Below are 21,429 nucleotides of genomic sequence, written 5' to 3' on the forward strand. Positions count from 1 at the left end.
GCATATAGAACGTCAGAGAGATTTGGGCGTGCGGGTCCACAGATCTTTGAAAGTGACAACACAAGTGGATGAGTTAGTCAATAAAGCATACAGAATGCTTGCCTTCATTGGACGGGACATCGAGTATAAAAACTGGCAAGTCATGCTACAGTTGTATAGAACCTTGGTAAGACCGCACTTGGAATATTGGGCACAATTCTGGTCGCCACACTAACAGAAGGAGGGGTGACCTGATAAGAGGTCTACAGGATTGAGGAGCATGGCTAGAGTGAATGGGCAGGCACTGCTTCCCAGGATGGAGGGGGCAGTCACCAGGGGTCATAGATTTAAGGTCCGTGGGACAAAGTTTAGAGGAGATTTGCGAGGCAGGTTTTTTTTACACAGAGTGGTGAGTGCCTGGAATGCGTTGTCAGGGGAGGTTGTGGAAGCAGATACATTAACGGTGTTCAAAAGGCATCTTGACAAATACACGGATAGGATGGGTATAGAAGGATAAGGCGCTAGGATGTGCTGAGGGTTTTGGCCGAGGATGCTATCGTGACCAGTACAGGCTTCGAGGACCGAAGGACCTGTTCTTGTGCTGTATTGTTCTTTGTTAATTCAAAACTTTCCCAACTTCTCAGCATCCCCCACAAGTGAGCCGGTCTTTAGCTATTTCCCCACAGCAACTCCACTCGGTTAAACATCCTATCCTTAAATAACTTTTTCCCCTTTCCATCTTCAGTTCCATTGTCCTGAAACACCCCTTTGACTTCAACTTTTCTAAATATTAACATCTTTCGCAGTTTCAATTTTGCTTCCACTTTTGGGTCAATATAATTTGATGTACTTTCTCTATTTACTTATGAAACCCCTGTAAGATGCAAATGTTCCTTGTCGCCTGTGAACCCACTTTTGAAATGCCAACAACTGAAACCCAATTTCTCCATTAATCTCACTATGCAAATTTTGGATCCAACCTATTTACTTGTAACTCAAACTTCCCATACCCTCTCATTATAAATGCAGAAACCTAACACGATTGAACCTTTCATTTCTTAGACCTCTCAGACAACATGTCCCTAGTAACCGTCTCCCTGATTACAAGCGCACACAGTTTTCTTTAACTATGCAGAAAATATAATCAAAAATATAAAAATATACATCGCTAATCACAACATTAATTATTAAGGACCACACCAGTACATTGCATATTCAGACATGGCTCCCACTGAGTGCTGTCCATTGACTCATGCTGCAAATTTATGCAGATTTCGGTTGAAGCAACTGTGGTGTTCCTTATGATCAATTAACTTGCTGGCACTTTCTGTCCTGGCTCATACATTGGAACTAGATACTTGAATTATGTAGTTGAACATTTCAACGCCATTAGAGCCTTTGTGACCATATCTCAGGACATCACCACTTTCAGAAGTTGTGAAAAAAGGATCATTCTAAAAAATCAGTATTAAATATTTGACAATGGGAAAAAAAATGTGATTTGTAGTTACTTTGAAAATCAGCAGTTTCGTTTATTTCATTGCAATTTTCTGTTTTGCTTCAGTGGTTTTCGTAAGCCACTTTATCTGTCTAGAATTTTTGCATCAAGTTGCAAAATATGGCAGTTACTTGAGATTTATCTGCACCATACAGCGTTTGACAAGAAGGCTGACTACTATCAATGAAAATAAAATGAAATGTTATATTTGTTAGTTTTCCTCCTCTAATGTGCATAAACCTTTTTTGAGAGGCCAGTTATTAATAGAAGTAATATTTTTATTTCCTTAGAAAGGCGAATGAAGGCTTAGCAGCACTAAGTGAAGATGGGAAGTCACCCCTATCAGTCCAGCAAATGGCCTATGGTGAGACAGAATTTTATTGTAAAACTTGGGTTGCTTGCTATTTTGAATATTATTGAAACATTTTCCAGCAGTAAAGTGTGAATACAGAGCTGGGTCTTATAGCCAAACAAGCCAGATATCAATTAGAGCTTAGTTTTAGTTCTATTTTAGTTCTTCAGTAAATATGGGGAGGTGTTCTATTAGAAGAGCAGCAATTTTTCAGAAGCTCTCAGTTACGTTATAGTCTCAGATAGCAATGTTGTGCAATGGGACAATAACAGCGAGAGGTGGAGAATAAGAAAAATAGAAACCTAGATTAGGATTGTGTCAAAAGAGAAAATGCTGGAAAATCTCAGCAGGTCTAGCAGCATCTGTAGGGAGAGGAAAGAGCTAATGTTTCGAATCGAGATGGCCCCTTGTCAAAGATCCTTTGATCTTAAAAAATCAGGCAAATAAGATCAAAAAGTGATGGAAATCCTCAGCAGGTCTCATGGCATTTGTGGTGAGAGAAACCGAGTTAATGGGCTGAATTTTAATTTGCCTGAGTCGGCGGGCGGGCCCATAATTTCCCATCACCGACTGGCATGACAGCTTCCTGCCATGGTACCAACTCTGGGTCAGTATCTTTCAGGCAGAATTGGAGAGGACATTGAAGTCTGTTTAAATCAAAATAGAATATTGTTACATTCTACTTGTGCATCTCTATTACTTATTTGAGTAGTTATATTTGTCTTTCATGCACTTTTAAATTCATATAAATTGAACGGATGCTCACCGTCCCAGCAAGTAAACTACAAAGGTGTGTCAACAAATTCAGAACACTCAGCTGACAATTTGAAATGATGAGCATGTATTTTGAGGTGAAGCTTAAAAGGCAGAACTCTTGAATGCAACTTTCAAAAACATGGCCCATAAATTAACTGAGGCCAATAACAGTCGGTTATTTATTTGCAAATGATACTATGGCTTCAGGCTAGTGTAGATACAAAGTAAAATGCAGTAATCCAACAGTGTTTGTCTGAAATGTTCCATTAAATTGTAAAAATGGCAACTCATTGTCTGCCTCGCCACTGAAATACATCGACAAACAGTCTGAGGATTCTGTACTTGCATGGGAGACGGGAACTAACCTCAACACAGTAATTTCAGCCTGAGTATATGTCTACTGATGTGATATGTTTACAACTGCCAATTAACCTCTATGGCACTGAAAATTAACTATTACAGATGTAGCGTTGCATTTTTTCAGGTTTTAATTGTTTTTGGAGATAAGTTTTTTTTTATAGTTTCCTTTGTTTTTTCCCCTCTTTCCTTTTCCTTATTTTTCCTTCCATACTGGAGTTGACATTGCATTTGTCTCCTTGAACTTGCATTGCTTTCTCAGTACATACACTGTTAATTTCACAATCTTATTTGTTGAGGTGACAGTCGGTTGCCCAGTTCAATCATGTCCTAGATGCCTGGTTTTCCATTCTGTGATGTTGTCAGTCCATAGTTTTAGCAATGTGCCATTCAAATATTTTATAAATATAAGCTTGCAAGCTACAGTAAAATTTGGGCCATTGTTTCTTCCACAGTCGCTACTTTGTGCAGTGCTCCATCTTGTGGCTGCGCTTAATAGTTTGAAATATAGAGTAGCCAGGAGTTCTGTGGCTGTGGTAAGGAATGCAGCCATGAACTCTGGATTCATTGCTGTGAAGATTAGCAGCTCACACCATTTCTTCACTTTTGTCTTTTATGATAGGTTTAAAATAAATACATTTTCATGTTTTGTTTTCAATCTTTCTAATTTCACAAAAAATTAGAAACTTTCCAGGATCACAAAGCAAAGTTTCAAGTGTTCTAGAAACAAATTAAGACGTGTACTTCAGGTTACACTCAACCAGACACATGCTCTCTCTTTGCTCTCGCTTCTGCCTCCACCGCCCTAGTAAAATCAAACTTATGCTTGGTTAAATATCAGGGCCAATGGGTCCAAAGTCAAATGTTCCAAGCATGCTTAATTTAGCAAGATGAGTATAACATCGTCTCTCCACCCCCCCGCCCGATATTAGAGCTTTTGTTTGTATGTTGGGTTAAGTTTCATTCACTGTGCTAGGTATTATTTTTCCCCTTCAAGAACACGTAAATAAATTTTGGGAAGCTTGTTGATCCAATATCTCATATTTGAAGGAAAATGTAGTTGGTCTGATTAATAAGTTGCGGATGACACCAGTGGCAGATATTGTTGAGGATTGTTAGAGGATGCAGCAGGACATAAGTTGGAGACTTGGACAGAGAAATGGCGAATGGAGTTTAATCCGGACAAATATGAGGTAATGCATTTTGGTAGATCTAATAGAGAGGGGAAATATACAAATTACAAAACACTTGGGAATATAGAAAGTCAGAGATCTGGGCATACAGGTCCACAGATCTTTGAAAGTGGCAATACAAGTGGACAAGGTAATCACGGAATGCTTGCCTTCATAGGACACGGCAAGTCATGCTACAGTTGTATAGGTCCTTGGAAAGGCCGCACTTGGAATATTATGCACAATTGTGGTCGCCACACTACCAGAAGGATGTGGAGGCATTGGAGAGGGTGCAGAGGAGGTTTACCAGGATGTTACCTGGTCTAGAGGGTGTTAGCTATGCGGAGAGGTTGAATAGACTCGGACTGTTTTCATTAGAACGACGGAGGTTGAGGGGCGACCTGTTAGAGGTCTACAAGATTATCGGGCATGGATAGAGTGGATGGGCAGGCACTCTTTCCTAGGGTGGAGGGATCAGTCACCTAGGGGGCATAGGGGCAAAGTTTAGAGGAGATGTGCAAAGGCAGGTTTTTTCCACAGGGTGGTGAGTGCCTGGAACGTGCTGCAAGGGGAGGTTGTGGAAGCAGGTACATTAATGGTATTCAAAAGGCATCTCTATAAATACATGGATAGGATGGGTATAGAGGAATACGACACAAGGAAGTGCTGAGGCTTTTGCTGAGGGTTTTGGCCAAGGGCTGGTATCATGACAGAACAGGCTTGGAGGGCTGAAGAGCCTGCTCCTGTGCAGTATGGTTCTTTGTTCATATAATGGTTATCTTTGAAATATTTGTTCGTGTTCACTTATTCCTCTGTGTTCACTGATTTATTGTCTACTCAAATGGCCGCACTTGTCCCTCCCTAACTCATAAATCCAACATCTGGCTTTCATAATCAAGACCCTTTTGGTCTGTTTCCACATTGTGAAATCCAGCCTGGTACTATGATTGGCTCAAAAAGTATTGTGGAGGCTGCAGTTGGCACTCAGATTTGTGCCGCAATAGTGAATTCCGTGATTTACAAATGAGTAACGCACACTCCTTTCTTGCATAATTGCATGTCTGGTTTAAGTAAAGCAACCGACCACAATATTGGCTGATTATTTTTTTCACAAATGAAGGAGAGCAAGGGAATTTCTTTTAATAATATATAGCATTTATATAGTGTCTTTAATGTAATACAACTTCCCAATTTACTTTTCAATTTAGTTAACATTAATAGCATGACTGTCATCTGTCGGGATTTTATCAGTATACAAATAAAAGAAAAACCTGCTCATTGAAAAAAAGCCTTATCAAAGTTTTCTTAAGTAGAGCCACAACCATTTCCAGCCTACATATGCACAGGTTTAGATTGAATCTTTTAATCAAAAAAAATCAACTAATTGCGTCACATTTGTATACTTCCAACTTGATACTTCTCAAAGCCTCTCCTAGTACCTTGAAAATGTGAGAAGTCGCACAAAATACATTTCCTTAATTCTCAACAATATGTTAAATGTCATCCTTAACTGTAGTTCCTAATTCTGCATACCTAGTAATCCAGTTTATGGCCAGCCTTTCTTTGTTTTCCATCTTTTGCTGAAACCTTTAACATCATTTATAAAGTTAATAATTATTTCAGCTTGGGAGCAATTGTTTGTTTATTTCCAAAATTGTGTTTTTAAATAAAATAATGACTGTTTCTGAGCAGTATTGAATGTTTGCTAAATGGGGGCTTCATGATTGATTTTATTTTTGGAAAATACATGTAAACTAAGTGTAACCATGGGGATTCAAAGGCATGGTTGGTTAAACTTCGTCCAGTTTGTGAGTTGTTTAAAAAGCTTGACCTGCAATTGGCTTCATTCCTTTATGTGCCTTGATTTTTCTTCAAGCTTTGGAATAAAAGGATGTGAGATGCAGATTTTTTTTCCTCCGGCTTCGCAGACTACAGTGCCCATACCAGTACAAATCATGTGTTTTATTGTTTTACATTTACGATTGTCTCTGCTTAAATTATTTAAGTGGAAAGCGACAGATTTCTTCTTGCTCACGTGTTGAGCTTAACTCGGTGGTGCATTTATTTCACAACCAACACCTAAACAGATAATCTAGTGATTTATTGCTGTTTATGCGACCTTGCTAAACTTGAGTTAGCCACATTTTATACATTACGCTTTTGACTCTGCTTCAAAATACCTCATTGGCTGTAAAGTGCATGAGGACATCAGGAGATCATGAACGATGCGTCACTCATGCACGATTTTTCTGATCTGATCAGTCACATTACTTTCTTCCCAAAACTTTATTTTGATGTAGCACACTGGAGTTTCAAAATGACCAGCCTGTGAAATATCTGGAAAAAATATGAATTGGCAACTTTGAGCTATTAACAGTAACTTCAATATTAGCAGCATAAAGTGGAGAAACTGAATAGCCCCCAGGCTTTTCTTTATGGGCCATGTAGTGACTGACCATGAATTAGCATTGTTCGAGACATACAAACAGATGTATGCCGCCATGCTTGGAGTAGGGAGACTACAAAGGAGAAATGTTTCCATCATTTCCTGTCAAGCAATACAAAATGACGTAAATTGTTATGAGAAAGCAAGAATTCTGTTGTGTCCTGGGACTGTAGATGATTGACCTCCAGCAGACAACTTTTTTTCATTGTGCTCGGTATGACTCCAACCAGTGGAGAGTTTCCCCGATTCGATTGACTTCAATATGCTGGGTCTCTTTTTGATGCTAGAGTTTCAAATGCTGCCTTGATGTCAGGGGTAGCCACTCTCGCCTCTCCTCTTGAGTTCAGCTCTTATTGTCCATGTTTGGACTGAGGCAATAGGTGGCACGGCAGCACAGTGGTTAGCACTGCTCCTTCACAGCGCCAGGCACCCAGATTTGATTCCTGGCTTGGGTCACTGTCTGGCGGAGACTGCACGTTCTCCCTGTGTACGGTGGGTTTCCTCTGGGTGCTCCAGTGTCCTCCCACAAGTCCTGAAAGACGTGCTTGTTAGGTGAATTGGTCATTCTGAATTATCAGTGTATCCGAATAGGCGCCAGAGTGTGGTGACTAGGGGATTTTCACAATAACTTCATTGCAGTGTTAATGTAAGCCCACTGTGACAATAATAAAGATTATTATTATGGTGACTTTACATGCGGCCAATTTGCAGGACTGGAGGAAGTGTATGAGTTGCCTAGGGGGAATGGCTTTAGGTACCTGCAGGTTTGGGACTTTGTAAGGAGAGAGGTGCCGTGCTTTCCTGGACTGCCGCCCCTGAGTTGCAGGACAAGGTGGTGTAGAAGTATGAAATACGGGAGGGGAAGGTTTCAGATGCCGATAAGAAGTTGATGGAGTGGAAGGGAGCCCTGGTGGGGGATAACAACCGTAAACGAATAGAGCTGGGTGGGGAGGTGGGGCTGAGACATAGCCGGAGGTCTTGTGGAGGGTGAACACGTCCTCGTCATTTGCAAAGCTAAACCTCATCCAGTTTAAAATGGTACATAGGGCTCACATGACAGTGGCAAGGAAGAGTAGGTTGTTTGCAGGGGGTAGAAGATAGATGTGCACCGGATGCTCCAGTTTTCTCCCACAAGTCCTGAAAGACGTGCTTGTTAGGTGAATTGGGCATTCTGAATTATCCCTCAGTGTATCTGAACAGGCGCCGGAGTGTGGTGACTAGGGGTTTTTCACAATAACTTAATTGCAGTGTTAATGTAAGCCCACTGTGACACTAATAAAGATTATTATTATTATCCCTGGCAGCGGAAGCACATCCCACCTCTTAAAGTCTGCCTTCATCTGCTCCACCAGCTGAGCCAAGTTCAGTTTATTCAACTTTGCGCCACCTGGATACCCAAATACCTGTATCTCCTCCCCCACCATCCTAAACAGCAACTTCCCATGTCTTCTTTCCAGCGAAGCCGGAGGAAAAGAATCTGCATCTCACATCCTTAATCGGGAATAGCTTGCTCTTTCCTATATTCAATTTGTAACCCGAAAACCGGCCAACTTCCCCCAAGATCTCCATGAAGCCTTCGATGCTGCCCATGGTTCCGAAATATATAATAACAGGTTGTCCGCATGCAGTGAGACCCTGTGTTCAATGCCCCCTACGCTCAATCCCTCTCTCGTCCCTTGATGCCCTAAGCGCCATTTTCAGGGGCTCTATCGCAAAGGCGAAAAGCAACTGAGAGAATGGGCACCCCTCCCTCGTCCCACTGATGTAGCCCGAAGTACCCCGAGCTCACTCTCTTCATCCGCACACTTGCAACTGGCGCCCTATACAACAACCGTACCCAATCTACAAACCCTGCCAGAAGCCGAACTGCTCAACACCTCCAACAAATATGCTCACTCCACTCTATCAAAAGCCTTTTCCATGTCCATCGCCACCACTACCTCCACCACCAGCCCCTCTGAAGGCATCATGATTACATTGAGTAGCCTCCTCACATTCGCCGACAATAGCCTCCCCTTCACAAAACCTGTCTGATCCTTGCCTATCACCCCCGGCGCAGATTGCTGAATTCGCGATGCCAACAACTTAGGCAATAACTTGGCGTTCACAATCAAGAATGATATCTGTCGGTATGACCCACACTGCTCCGGGTCCTTGTCCCTGTTCAAAATCAGGGAGATGGAAGCCTCCGACAATGTAGGGGACAGTGCCCCCATCTCCCTCGCTTCATTGTACACCCTCACCAGCAGTGGCCCCATGTCCGCTCCAAACTTTTTATAAAACTCTACAGGAACCAGTCCATCCCCAGAACCTTCCCTGCTTGCATTGTCCCCATACCATCCATCACCTCCCTTAGCCCAATTGAGGCCTCCAGCCCCTCTTTCACTTTGGGAAACTCGAACCCATCGAGGAACAGCCGCATTCTCTTCTCTCCCCCCCCCCCCCCCCCAAACGGGGGCTGTGACTTGTTGATCCTCCTATAAAAGGCCTCAATCAGTCTATTCACCCCCCCCCCCCCCCCCCCCCAAACGGGGGCTGTGACTTGTTGATCCTCCTATAAAAGGCCTCAATCAGTCTATTCACCCCCCCGTACATCACCACTGTACCCTTATTATTCTTAACTCTACAGATCTCCCTCACCACCTCCTGCTTTCTTAACTGATGAGCCAACATCCTACTCGCCTTTTCCCCGTACTCCTACACTGCCCCTCTAGCCCTCCACAGCTGCTCCACCACCTTCACAGTAGAAACTAGCCCAAACTCCATCTGGAGCCTCTCCCCGTGTGCCCGAATTTATAGAAACTCCCCGCTGACTACAGCCTTGAGTGCCTCCCACAGCGTGGTGCTTGTGACCTTCCCTGTGTTGTTCAGCTCCACATGGCCCCAATGGCAGCCCTCATCTGCTCACACACCACCTCATCCACCAGCAACCCCACATCCAGCCTCCACTGCGGCCGTTGAGCCCACCCCTGAGCCACCCGCAGATCACCCCAAAGCGGCATGTCGTTGGAAACCGAAATCGCTGAACACACAGTCGGCCACCCCCGCAAGCAACGTCTTGTCCAACACAAAAAAAATGAATCTGGGAGTACACCCGGTGCACATGGGAGAAGTGTGAAAATTCCTTCGCTCTTGGTTTCCCAAATATGGGAAGGCAGTGGCGCAGTGGTATTTTCACTGGACTAGTAATCCAGAGACCCAGTGTCATGCTCTGCAGACCCGGGTTTGAATCCTGCCATGGCGGATGGTGAAATTTTTAGCCACCGGCATCCCCTCCAACTTCCCACTAACCATCCCATATCTCCCCCCTCGGATTGACCACAATGCTCTCTACCTCAAATGCAAGCCAACATTGCCACCCACATCGTCTTCATATCCAGCCCCAAATGGAACACCTGCCCCACTCATCCCTTTCTCAGGATCACCTGATCCCCCAACCTTGGGTGCGCCTCCTGCAAAAAAGCCACTTCCACCTTCAAATTCCTTAGGTGAGTGAACACATGCAAACATTTAACTAGCACATTCAACCCCCTCACGTGACCAGTCTGGTCAGGGGGCTTCCCGCCCCCTTACCCTGCCGATCAGCCACATCTCTTTTTGAACCAGCCACCGGCCCGAGTCATGCAACCCTCCAGGCCCGCCCTCGGATATTGATCCCTTCCCAATTGCTCCACACCGATCACACCCAGCTCAATAATCCCTTCTCGCCCTCAAACAAACAACCTGGTACCCCCCACTTAACTTCCACCATGCTAGCCCACCCAAGGCCTCCAGCCACCCTTCCTCCCTCTAGTTCCCTGCTGGCCATCCCAACTGTCAACTCCTAAAGAGTAAGAAAATGCACACTCACCATCACTGCTCCCCTGCCAGAGTACCCACCCCCAAATACTTTAGGCCATTGTCCCTCATAGATTCCGTCACCTCCTCTGACATGTCTAAATAATCCACCCGTTTTTGGACAGTCACCCACAGGCGGGCTGGGTATAATACCCCAAACTTTGCCCCTTTTCTAAGAGGGCAGCCTTAATCCGATGGAATCCGGTCCTCCTCTTAGCCAGTTCTGCACCTAAGCCCTGATACACCTGCAGCTCACTCTCTTCCCAGGTACATGCCTTGGTCTGCCTCACCCATTGAAGGATCTTGTCCAGAAAGCGGATCACTATCCACCTCCAGAGGCTAATCAAAGTCACCCTTCCCCCATCAATCTCTCCAGCATATTCTCCACAAACACAGCGGCCTCCGCACCTTCAATGCCTTCAGGCATCCTGACAATGCTAACGTTTTGCCTCCTGGAGCAATTCTCCAGATCCTCCACCTTCTCCCTAAGCCTCTTCTTGCTCTCCTACATCACCCCCACTTCCTCCACTTTCTAATTGCCAGGCCCTGGGACTCCAGCCTCTGTTCAACTAGCTCGATCCCATATCTCAGCGGTTCCACCACCTTGGCCAAGTCTTCCAGGGCCTCTTTCGTCTGTCGCAGGAACCTATTGTTCAGGAACTCTACCAACTGCTCAGTGGTCTACTGGGTGGCCAGTGCACCCCCCTTGTCCTCCACCATCTTTACCTGTGGAGAACACAGTCCTTGAGGCCCGACCACCCGAGTTGAGAGGTGTGAGCAATCGGGGGTGTGAGGGCCCAGCAGGTGTTGGCGTCGTGCATCTTGTGGAGCAGCAGGGTGACTCAACCGCAGGCAAACGCTGAGAGCAAGGGCTGGACGGCGACCGGCGAGTACGAGAGCAGAGGCCAAGCCAGGTAGCTAGCCAGGAGCGTTCACGGTCATCGAGGCCCTGTCACCTGAGCGAGGGCCAGGCAGGTGCTGTGATTTTCATGGGATGGGGGCGACTCTAACAGAGATCAAGGCTGAGCGTGAGGGGATGGTGAGGGTGAGAACAGAGGTCAGGCCAGGTAACCAGCAGCAGTCAGGCTGCCAATGAGCCACCACGAGCATGCCTGCAAGCTTGGGTCGTCAAGGGAAGCAGCTGAAGGGGTGATTTGACCCCCAGGTCATGGCTGCATGGGCAAAGAAGCCTGCTCTATCTGAAGATTCGCTGAAATCAAGACCGATCAGTCAATATGAAGAGACATTGTGAATCCGGCAGTCAAAAACACAAAGTTGAAAGTGAGGCAAGAGGAAGGAGCAAACCAAAAAGACAGTTTGGCATTTTACTTTAAAAGGTTTCAAGGGGGCAGAACAGTGGCACAGTGGTTAGCATTGCTGCCTACGGCGCTGAGGACCCGGATTCGAATCCTGGCTCTGGGTCACTATCCATGAGGAGTTTGCACAGTCTCCCCTTGTCTGTGTGAGTTTCACCCCCACAACCCAAAAGATGTGCAGGATAGGTGGATTGGCCACGCTAAATTGCCCCTTAATTGGAAATTGGGTACTCTAAATTTATTTTAAAAAAAGGTTTCAAGTATTGAGCCAGCAGTGCCCAAACTGCACATTCACCCTCCACAACAACATCCACCAAAAGTTTAGACGACTTGTCTGATGATTTCGACCTGATGATTTCCAGAGATAACATTTTACCTGAAAAACTTGAAGGCGAAGTGGATTGTGAATTGGGAATGAAACTACAAGGTGCTGCTTAAACTCATTGTTCTTCAGCTGAAATGAGGGACGAAACCTACCGTGAAGACATTGCCATATTGCAAAAATCTGTTCCACTGGGTATGATTATTTTGTAATAAGTAGACCAGAGAACGTGGGTAAAATGCAAAACTTGAGAAAAGTGTTTGAGGCCGAAAGCAGTTTAGAAGTTTTGTTGCCTGCTTGGTGGTCGACAGACAAGTTGGTGGAGTTCCTATTGGCCAAATTTAAAAAGCTAAGGGCAGGCAGTCATTGAAGACATGGCAAGAGTGGCAGAATCAATTCAGGCAGCCCTTGAGAGGGTGGAACAGAGTCTGGAGTCACAGAATGCGTTGATCCATAAGGTAGAGGAGAAGGTTGCTGACCATGAAGATCGGATTGCCTCTTTGGAGGCAGAGATGTTGATGATGTTCGAGGGGCAAAATAAATTGAAGGCCAAGATTGATGACCTCGAGAACTTCTCCAGGTGGCAAAGCTAAGGATTGTAGGGCTGCCCAAAGTCATTGAGGGTGCGAGAACTACTGAATACATGAGCAGTTTGTGGGGGAAGAGGGCCTTTGATCATCCTCCTGAAATGGAAGGCAGGGGGAGGGGGAGGGATGACGCAGCGTGCGATCCACGATTAAAAGTGGGATGGGGAGGGGGAGTATTGCTGGTTAACAGATGCAGTAGAGGAAAAGTGTGTGTGTGTGTGTGTGTGTGTGTGTGTGTGTGTGTGTGTGTGTGTGTTGGGATAGCGAGCCTTGGGTGATGGGATTTTCTTTGGGAATTTTGGGATGGGGATAAAGAGAGTGGGTTGCTGACGACGAAGGTTTCTTTATGGAGCCATTGCATGGAGGGGTGTGGGCATTTTAGATAGTCCTGCAAAGTGGGTGAGGTAGGGACCCGGGAGAGTCCATTACAGTTGCCTTTTGCTGATTTGGGGGAGGAGCTGGTAGTATCCTGGAGTTCCCACATAGCACACTCGGGTCGTTTAGTATGCAGGTACAGCAAGTGATAAGGAAAGCAAATTGAATGTTTATTGCAAAGGGTGTTGAATATAAAAGCAGGGAAGTTTTGCTTCAGTGTGCAACATGTGAGACTTCATCTGGGGTGTTGTGCACAATTTTGGTCTCCTTAAGAAAGGACATGATTGCATTAGAAGCAGTTCAGTGAAGGTCCACAACCGATTTCTGGGATGAAGGGGTTATCTTAAAGTTCGGCCATGTTGGGTCCTTATCCATTGGAGTTTAAAAAGAGTTAGATCTTGAGTGGACTTTGACAGCGGATGCTGAAAGGATGTTTCATCATATGGGAGAGACTAGGACGAGGGGGACACAGTTTAAAAATAAGGCGTCTCCCATTTAAGACAAATGAGGCTGGAATTGAGTCCAGGACCCTGGTGCTGTTCCCCCAAGGCCGGAATTGAATCCGGAATCCTGCAGCTGTTCCCCCGAGGCTGAAATTGAATCCGGGACCCTGGAGCTGTTCCCCTGCGGCCGGAATTGAATCCGGGACCCTGGAGCTGTGCTCCCGAGGCCGGAATTGAATCCGGGACCCTGGAGCTGTTCCCCCGAGGCCGGAATTGAATCCGGGACCCTGGAGCTGTTCCCCCGAGGCCGGAATTGAATCCGGGACCCTGGAGCTGTGCCCCCGAGGCCGGAATTGAATCCGGGACCCTGGAGCTGTTCCCCCGAGGCCGGAATTGAATTCGGGACCCTGGAGCTGTTCCCCCGAGGCTGGAATTGAATCCGGGACCCTGGAGCTGTGCCCCTGAGGCCGGAATTGAATCCGGGACCCTGGAGCTGTTCCCCCCCCGCCGAGGCCGGAAATTGAATCCGGGACCCTGGAGCTGTGCCCCAGAGGTCGGAATTGAATCCGGGACTCTGGAGCTGTTCCCCCGAGGCCGGAATTGAATCCGGGACCCTGGAGCTGTTCCCCCCCCCCCCCCCCCCCCCCCCCCCCCCCCCGAGGCTGGAATTGAATCCGGGACTCTGGAGCTGTTCCCCCGAGGCTGGAATTGAATCCGGGACTCTGGAGCTGTTCCCCCCCCCGAGGCCGGAATTGAATCCGGGACCCTGGAGCTGTTCCCCCGAGGCTGGAATTGAATCCGGGACCCTGGAGCTGTTCCCCCGAGGCTGGAATTGAATCCGGGACCCTGGAGCTGTGCCACCCTGCTCTGCTAATTTGTTTCCATGTTTGTATGTATCTATGTCAGAGCTGCCATGCCATTCCTCTATTTTAGATAGTATACCTTACTACTGATGAACCTTTATTGCTTCTCTTCTGTTGACATCACTTAATTATGGAAGTTAATGGAATATTTTAGTTAACACCTATTTTTCAAAAATATTTTTTTGGTTTCTAGCTTCTTAATCTAATTCCCTAATTTTAGAGAAATGCAAACAAAGTTGCAGTACTCACCAGCCAATCAACCCATGACTTCCTGTGATATCACTGAGTTTTGCCTCCTTGCTTCCTCAAACTGGAGTGCGTCCTGATCTGCTCCAGCTGTTGAGTCTCTCCTCAGCAAAGTCATGCAGCCAATTCGCCCAGTGGAAGGTTCCACAAACAGCAGTGTGATAATGACCAGAGAATCTGTTTTAGTGGTGTTGGTTGAAGGACAAATATGTCCAGGTCACTCCCAGGAGACAACAGCAAGCACCAGAACATACTTTGAAAAAGTTAATATTTTGTTTTGAAGTGAATTTAAACGGCAAATGTCTTCCCATATATTTTAAATTGTAATTTAAATTTGTGCTTTTATATTTTCAGTGGCAGGACTTGGATTTGGAATAATGAGTGGAGCTTTTTCTGTTGTGAACATACTTGCAGGCTCTGTGGGACCAGGAACTGTAGGAATTTTTCATGATTCTCAGTATTACTTCCTCACATCAGGTATTCTCCTTTTTAGTATTTCAAATATCCTTGATAAACACAGCTCTAATCTGCCGCACACACATTTCTATTGAATATTGAGTTTTCAACAAAATTATTTATTGAATTAACTGACTGTTAAAAGCTTTTTAAAAAAAACTACTAGTTAAGCATTTTGGAAGTAAAATGTTTTGTAATTTGCCCTGTTTCCATAAATCTCGATCAAGAGGGTCCATGAGATGCCATTCAAAGTAACTCGATAGTGTTTTGATTGTCCGTGCTGGAACTGCAGCAGCTTTACTAGGGCTAATTTTACAAACTGGCTGCATTTTGGGCATTGATTAACTCTAAATGGGTTACAGTTCAGCCCCAGTGGAGTAAATCATTTTGCATGTGCCTGTTGCTATCCTTAATGATTGTCAAATCAATGAAGCACCAGTATTTTAACACAACTGGTTACATGTTTACCCTCTAGGTTCTCTGGTCCTTGCTAGCAAAAGGATTCTGCACAGGTTCAGATGAGGCAGGAAGCATTTATGTTGCCCGTGCCATTTCCAGCTGTAGATGTGAAGGCTTGACCCCCTAGCTATGATAAGAAATATCTTCTTTTGTAAAAGCGTTCATGTTTTGATTAGTATTCATACTTTCAATCTAATTACTGACTTTTGTGTTGATTCTTTGGGTGTTTCTCTTATGCAATTATATTTGATCGCCAACCCACCAGGATTGCCTTGATTCTCCAGGGACTAGGTTTGACCTCTTGGGCACTGCTGTGATCAACTGGGTGGAATGGGGGAATCCAAGGAGCATCAAAAAATAAAATGTGTTTTTTTTTTAATGCCCTTTAAACTCTTTTTAAAATAATTTTTTCCACATCACCAATATTTTATAACTGTTTCACTTCAGGAGGAGAGAGAGGTAGAGTTTTCAAAAGGTTTAAAGAGGGAACTGCAGAGCTTTGTGTCCAGACAACAGAAGGCATAGTAGGGTGATAAATTAAGGACGCGCAAATTGTAAGAGGAATTTAGAGGGTTTTGAGGCTTGGAGGAGGGTACAGTAATAGAATGAATAGAGCGTTAGTACACACTTTCACAAACTCCTCCATTGTTGTGCGAGGAACCTTTCCACACAATGGCTTGTGGCCACAGCTGTGACCATCTCTCTGTGGCAGCTGCAAGTGGATATGATGTCAAATTGAATCTGGAGTGCTGGCCCACAGTCTGCAGCAGGAGGCTATTGCCTCTCGCATCTGCCAGGATCTGGATACTATGGGGAGCCTTCAGACAGCCATACAATTCCAGTCAGCCTCTGATCATTGGCTTTAATAAGCCTTTTAATTATGTTAGCAAGCTTACCCACTTCTTGAAGGCGCATGGTTGTTATCCACCAAAGCTACCTCCTTAACAGTGGTATTGAAGGTGGTGAGATGCTGGTAAATCGGCACGCCGGTCGGCACTGAGAAATTCTGAGCTTGCCTGCTTCTGTTCCTGTCTCTATGGGCTTTCAAGATCCAACCCGTTGTGATTTTCTGCATGAGAATAAGAGAGTAAAATATCAATTCATGATTTAAAAAAGAGTTTTTTCATTAAGTTCTGATGCTAAAGTTTGGAAACAAAAGTTAAAAGTCCACTCTAAGTTTTGAAAACTTGGGGAAAATGCAAACACAATGAACATGTTTTTAGGACTTGCATAAGCTGTGATTGGGTGCCCATCTGACCGTTTGAGATATATGCATACTGAAATCTCAGTTTATATTGTTCCAGATGATGTGGCTTGTAGATATTTTCATGCAGTATTCTGGTCCAAAAGTAGTATGTCAAAGTGAAATTAACACTTAAGGACCAAATCTAGTTTTAAAAGGAGCAGATGGCGATTTTCTTTTCATTCATTGGATGGGCCAGCATTTATTTCTCATTTATTGAGGGCATTTTAAGCACCAAACACATTGGTGTAGATCTGAAGTCCCATATACCTGGTACGGATGACAGATTTTTGTTCCTAATGGACATTAGTGAACCAGATGTGTTTTCATTGCAATTTTTCATTTAATTCCAGATTTTTTTACTGAATTCGAATTTCACTATCTGCCATGGTAGGATTCGGACCCCAGAGCATTTCCCTGGAATACTGGTCCAGCGACAATACCACTATGCCACTGCCTCCCCAATTAGTCTTAAGAAGGTGGTGGCAAGCTGTTGCCTTGAACTGCTGCAATCATGGGGTGCAGGTACACCCACAGTGCTGTTAGGGAAGGATTTTGACACAGCTACAGTGAAGGATAGGTGATAAATTTCCAAGTCAGGATAATGAGTGGCTTGGAGGGGATGTTGCTGGTGGTGACGTTGCTCTGTGTCTGCTGCCCTTGTCTTTCTAGATGGTAGTGGTCATGGGTTTGGAAGCTGCTGTTTAAAAAGCCTTGGTGAGTTCCTGCAGTGCACACTGCTGCCATTGGGAATCTGTGGTGGAGGGCATGATTGGCACTTCATCCACAAACAATCAAGTGGGCTGTTTTGTCCTGGATAGTGCTGAGCCCCTTGAGAGTTGGAGCTGCACTCATCTAGGTTGGTAGGGAGTATTCTAACATGTGCCTTGTAGGTGGTGAGCAGGCTTTTAAGCCTGATGGGTTTAAAATAAATTTCTGAGAAGATAAGAATAGAATTAAGAAAATTTGCATGCCTGTCACAACATTTGTGTTTATGTGGAGCAGTCTACTTACTTTATATTCAATATTTGCCTAGGAATATTCTGAACAGGAACCATTTGAAGTGTGATTTTATGCTGCGCAGAGCTCTTTAGATTGTAAGCAGGGTAAAGTGGCCTAAAGTCTTGTGGATAAAAGTAACAGTGAATCATCAGTGCTCGGCACTATTGGAGTAAATTGCACAGCCACATTGGCACAGTGGTTAGCACTGCTGTCTCTCTCGCCAGGAACGCTGGTTCGATTCCGACCTTGGGTTACTGTCTGTGTGGAGTTTGCACGTTCTCAGTGTGTTTGTGTGGGTTTCCTCCGAGTGCTCTGGTTTCCCCCCACAGTCCAAAGATGTGCAGGTTAGGTGGATTGGCCATGATAAATTGCCCCTTCAGCCTCCAAAGGTGTGTAGGTTAGGTTAAGGGGTTATTGGGATATAGGGTGGGGAAGTGGACTTGGGTGGAGTGCTCTTTCAAAGGATATATTGGGGTATTTAAAGAGGTAGGTCTTGAGGGATGTCTTAAAGAAGAAGAGAAACAGAGATGCGGCAAATTTTAGGGAGGGAATTCCAGAGCTAAGAGCCTTGGCAATTGAGGAGTTGCACAAGAAGCCAGAATTGGAGGAGTGCATATGTCCTGGAAGGTTGTAGAGCTGAAGGACATTATAGAGATAGGGAGGGGAGAGGCCCTGGAAGGATTTGAAAGCAAGGATCTAAATTTTAAAATCCAAGTTGAGTTCAACTAGGAGCCAATGTAGCTTAGCAAACACCAGGTGATTGGCAAATGTGGTGTGGAGGGAGATAGGATTTGGACATTATAATATTGGATAAGCATACGTTTCTGTAAGATGGGAATGGCAGTCCAGCCAGGAGATGATTGGAATAGTCAAATCTAGAGACATCACCAGGACAAGAATGAGGATTTTGGCGCAGATGAGCCAAGACAGGGCCATGTAGGGTGGAGATAGCGGTCTTAGTTGTGTTATGGATATGCAGTTGGAAGCCTATCTTAAGGTCAAATATGACACCAATATTATGAACAGTCTGGTTCAACCTTGCACTGTTGTCATGGAGTGGGAAAGAGTCGGTTGCTAAGGAGCAGAGTTTGTGGTGGGGACAGAAGACAGGACATTGCAGTCAATTTTAAGCAACAGAATTCTTACCTGATGCTGCAGAAAGCCCCCTGCAAAGTTGAGCAAACTCCATGCCGTGATTTTCATCTATCCTGAAACTTGGAATTTGCGCTTTATCAGTGTAATCACCAGGAATTCAACAACATTGATGTTAAGAAGCAAAGTTAGCAGCCAATCACATTGAAGAATATTCACACACAGCAAGCCAAGAAGTTATCTGCACTGGTTATCTTTAGCTTTCAAAGACGAAACATAATTATCTGAAAGACACCTCTGGATTTCTGCAGTTAACCACACATGTATTATGATGCTGGACCAGACCCCAACAGTTGCTAGAATACTGGGCAGAAACCTCAATATTTTATTTTTATTTTGTATGACTGCAAGTAAAGGATACCCCGCTCCAGGAGTGATTCCATGCACAAAAAGGGATATGGTATTTTAAAATAAATGTTATTTTTAACACCGGGTTAAAATATCTTTAACATTACACAAGAAAGTGGCTTACAATTAAACAATGCTTAACAATGACAATGAAACACTAATTTCTATCTTTTATCTCCACTCAAGGAAAACCTATCCCGGGTCACAAGCCATTTTTAAATACAGTTGGCAGGCTCTAGAATTTTGCTGTGACGTGATGTCTTGTTAAATCACTTTGAGAAAGAGATCCTTCAGGAAACAGCTTGCAGATTCTTTCCTTTTCAGGGACATCTGAACGTGAACCTGCAGAAACTGGTTCAGCCCTGGCCATTAACTACATAATCTTACTAAGCTGAACACAATGTCTCTAATTATCTACTCCCCAGGGAACCCTCTTAATATAATCAAAAGTTCATTAGCTGAAACTTTTACGAAGCTTTAATTGCATCTCTGTCTCCAAAAAGCCTAGCTGTCTATCAAACCAGGATTTAAAAAAATATGACTGCAGCCTTACTTCACCAAGTACATATAATACAATATATCTGAAATTCCTTTTTAAAAAAAAAATGTATTTTATTACAAACATGAATCAAATAAACACCCCTGGAAACATACTTTCCAGCAATCAACTATACAGTCTGTACAAATGTTTTCCCTTTTTCAACCCCCTCCCCCCGTGATGAACAGCCCATTAAACACGGCTGCAAACATCCCCCATCTTGTCTTAAACCCCCCTGCAGTTTGACTCATACTTTATCTTCTCCAACCGCAGGAAGTCATGCAGGTCGCCCAGCCAAGCTGGTGGCGATGCCGATCGCCACTCCAGTAAAATCCGCGCCGTGCAATCGGACCGCAAAACACTCCCGCCCAGAATCTTCCCAATTTTTCGCAACCCCAAAATATGTGTGCGTGATTGGCTGGCCCCCACCCACACCTCTCACACTCATCTGCTACCCCCTGAAAGAAATCACTCATTCTCGCCCGAGTCATATGCACACTGTGCACCACTTTAAACAGTATCAAGCTCATCCTTGCACAAGAGGTCCCATTTACCCTACGCAGTGCCTCACTCGTGACTCCCCAATTGATCTCCCCTCCCAACTCCACTTACCATTTCTCCTTGATCTTCACCCCCTGCTCCCCCAACCACTTGTATATATCCCCAATTCTTCCCTCCCCTTCCACATCCAGAAGCAGCAGTAGCTCCAGCAGGATGTTTCCTGGCAACCTAGGGAACCCCTTTCGGACCTTTCGCGCACAGTCCCTAACCTGCAGATACCTGAACTCGCTCTCCCTTGGCAGCTCTGCCCTCTCCCTTAGCTTTTCTAGACTGTCGAACCCTTCCTCCAAATACAGATCCCTCGCCTCCATTTCCCTTCACCTCCTGTATACACTATCCCCCCCCCCCCCCCCCCCCCCCCCCCCCCCCCCCCCGGCTCAAACCCATGATTCTCGCGCAGCGGTGTTAAAGCAGGCATCCCTTCCACCCTAAAATGCCTCCTCAACTGATTCTATATCTTCACCATGGACTGCACCACCGGGCTCCCTGAATATCTACTCTGAGCCATTGCCAATGCTGTCGTCAACATAGCCCTTTACAAGATTAGATCTGAAATTCCTACGTTCAACACAACTTGAGTGTTCTGATATCCATAGAAATATAGATTAAGATGGGACATTCTCCATGCTGCAGCATTCTTGGAAGTATGTCATTTCAATTTAAAACCATTACTACCACATCTGGCGAGAATAGCACACCTCTTCTAGAAATCGGATTTATAATTTCTATCTTGCTACTGCGGCTGAGGGAGCTCCCACCAATGCTTTTGGGCAGATATAAATCCTTTGAGCCAAAGATCACTTTGTGTACATGAGGCTTCTACCAGTTTACACGGAGAAAGGAATTAGGTAACATAATTTACTCAAGGATTCTTTTTTCATCAATCACTTCCTTTCTGCCACCAGTTTCTGCTCCCACTCACTAACGGTGAATTGAACAATTCAAGAGATAATCATTCAATGTAATGCTTGAAAGAATCATCAGCTGCTGTGAGGTAAAGTTGGTTAGTAATTTGGTTAGCATCTCTGGCAATACCACAAAATGGGAGGCTTCTATTGGCTTTGCTTGATATTCAATACAATTAATTGCAATTGAACACAATCTTGGGTGATATGTTTGGC

General features: G+C 44.7%; 1 protein-coding gene across 3 annotated transcripts in view; it reads left to right on the top strand.

Annotated features, from left to right (window-relative positions):
• Positions 1-21,429, top strand: part of zgc:114200 (uncharacterized protein LOC559336 homolog) — a 104,457-nt gene that overhangs the window by 44,554 nt on the left and 38,474 nt on the right. For 2 of the 3 annotated variants that reach the window (XM_038790744.1, XM_038790745.1), the window contains exons 3-4: positions 1,768-1,841; positions 14,904-15,026. In XM_038790744.1, the coding sequence (XP_038646672.1) occupies positions 1,768-1,841; positions 14,904-15,026 (197 nt within the window). The remainder of the gene's footprint in view (positions 1-1,767; positions 1,842-14,903; positions 15,027-21,429) is intronic. The other variant, XM_038790746.1, reaches the window with a different exon arrangement.

Source organism: Scyliorhinus canicula, chromosome 3, assembly GCF_902713615.1.
Source record: "Scyliorhinus canicula chromosome 3, sScyCan1.1, whole genome shotgun sequence".
Classification (NCBI taxonomy): Eukaryota; Metazoa; Chordata; class Chondrichthyes; order Carcharhiniformes; family Scyliorhinidae; genus Scyliorhinus; species Scyliorhinus canicula.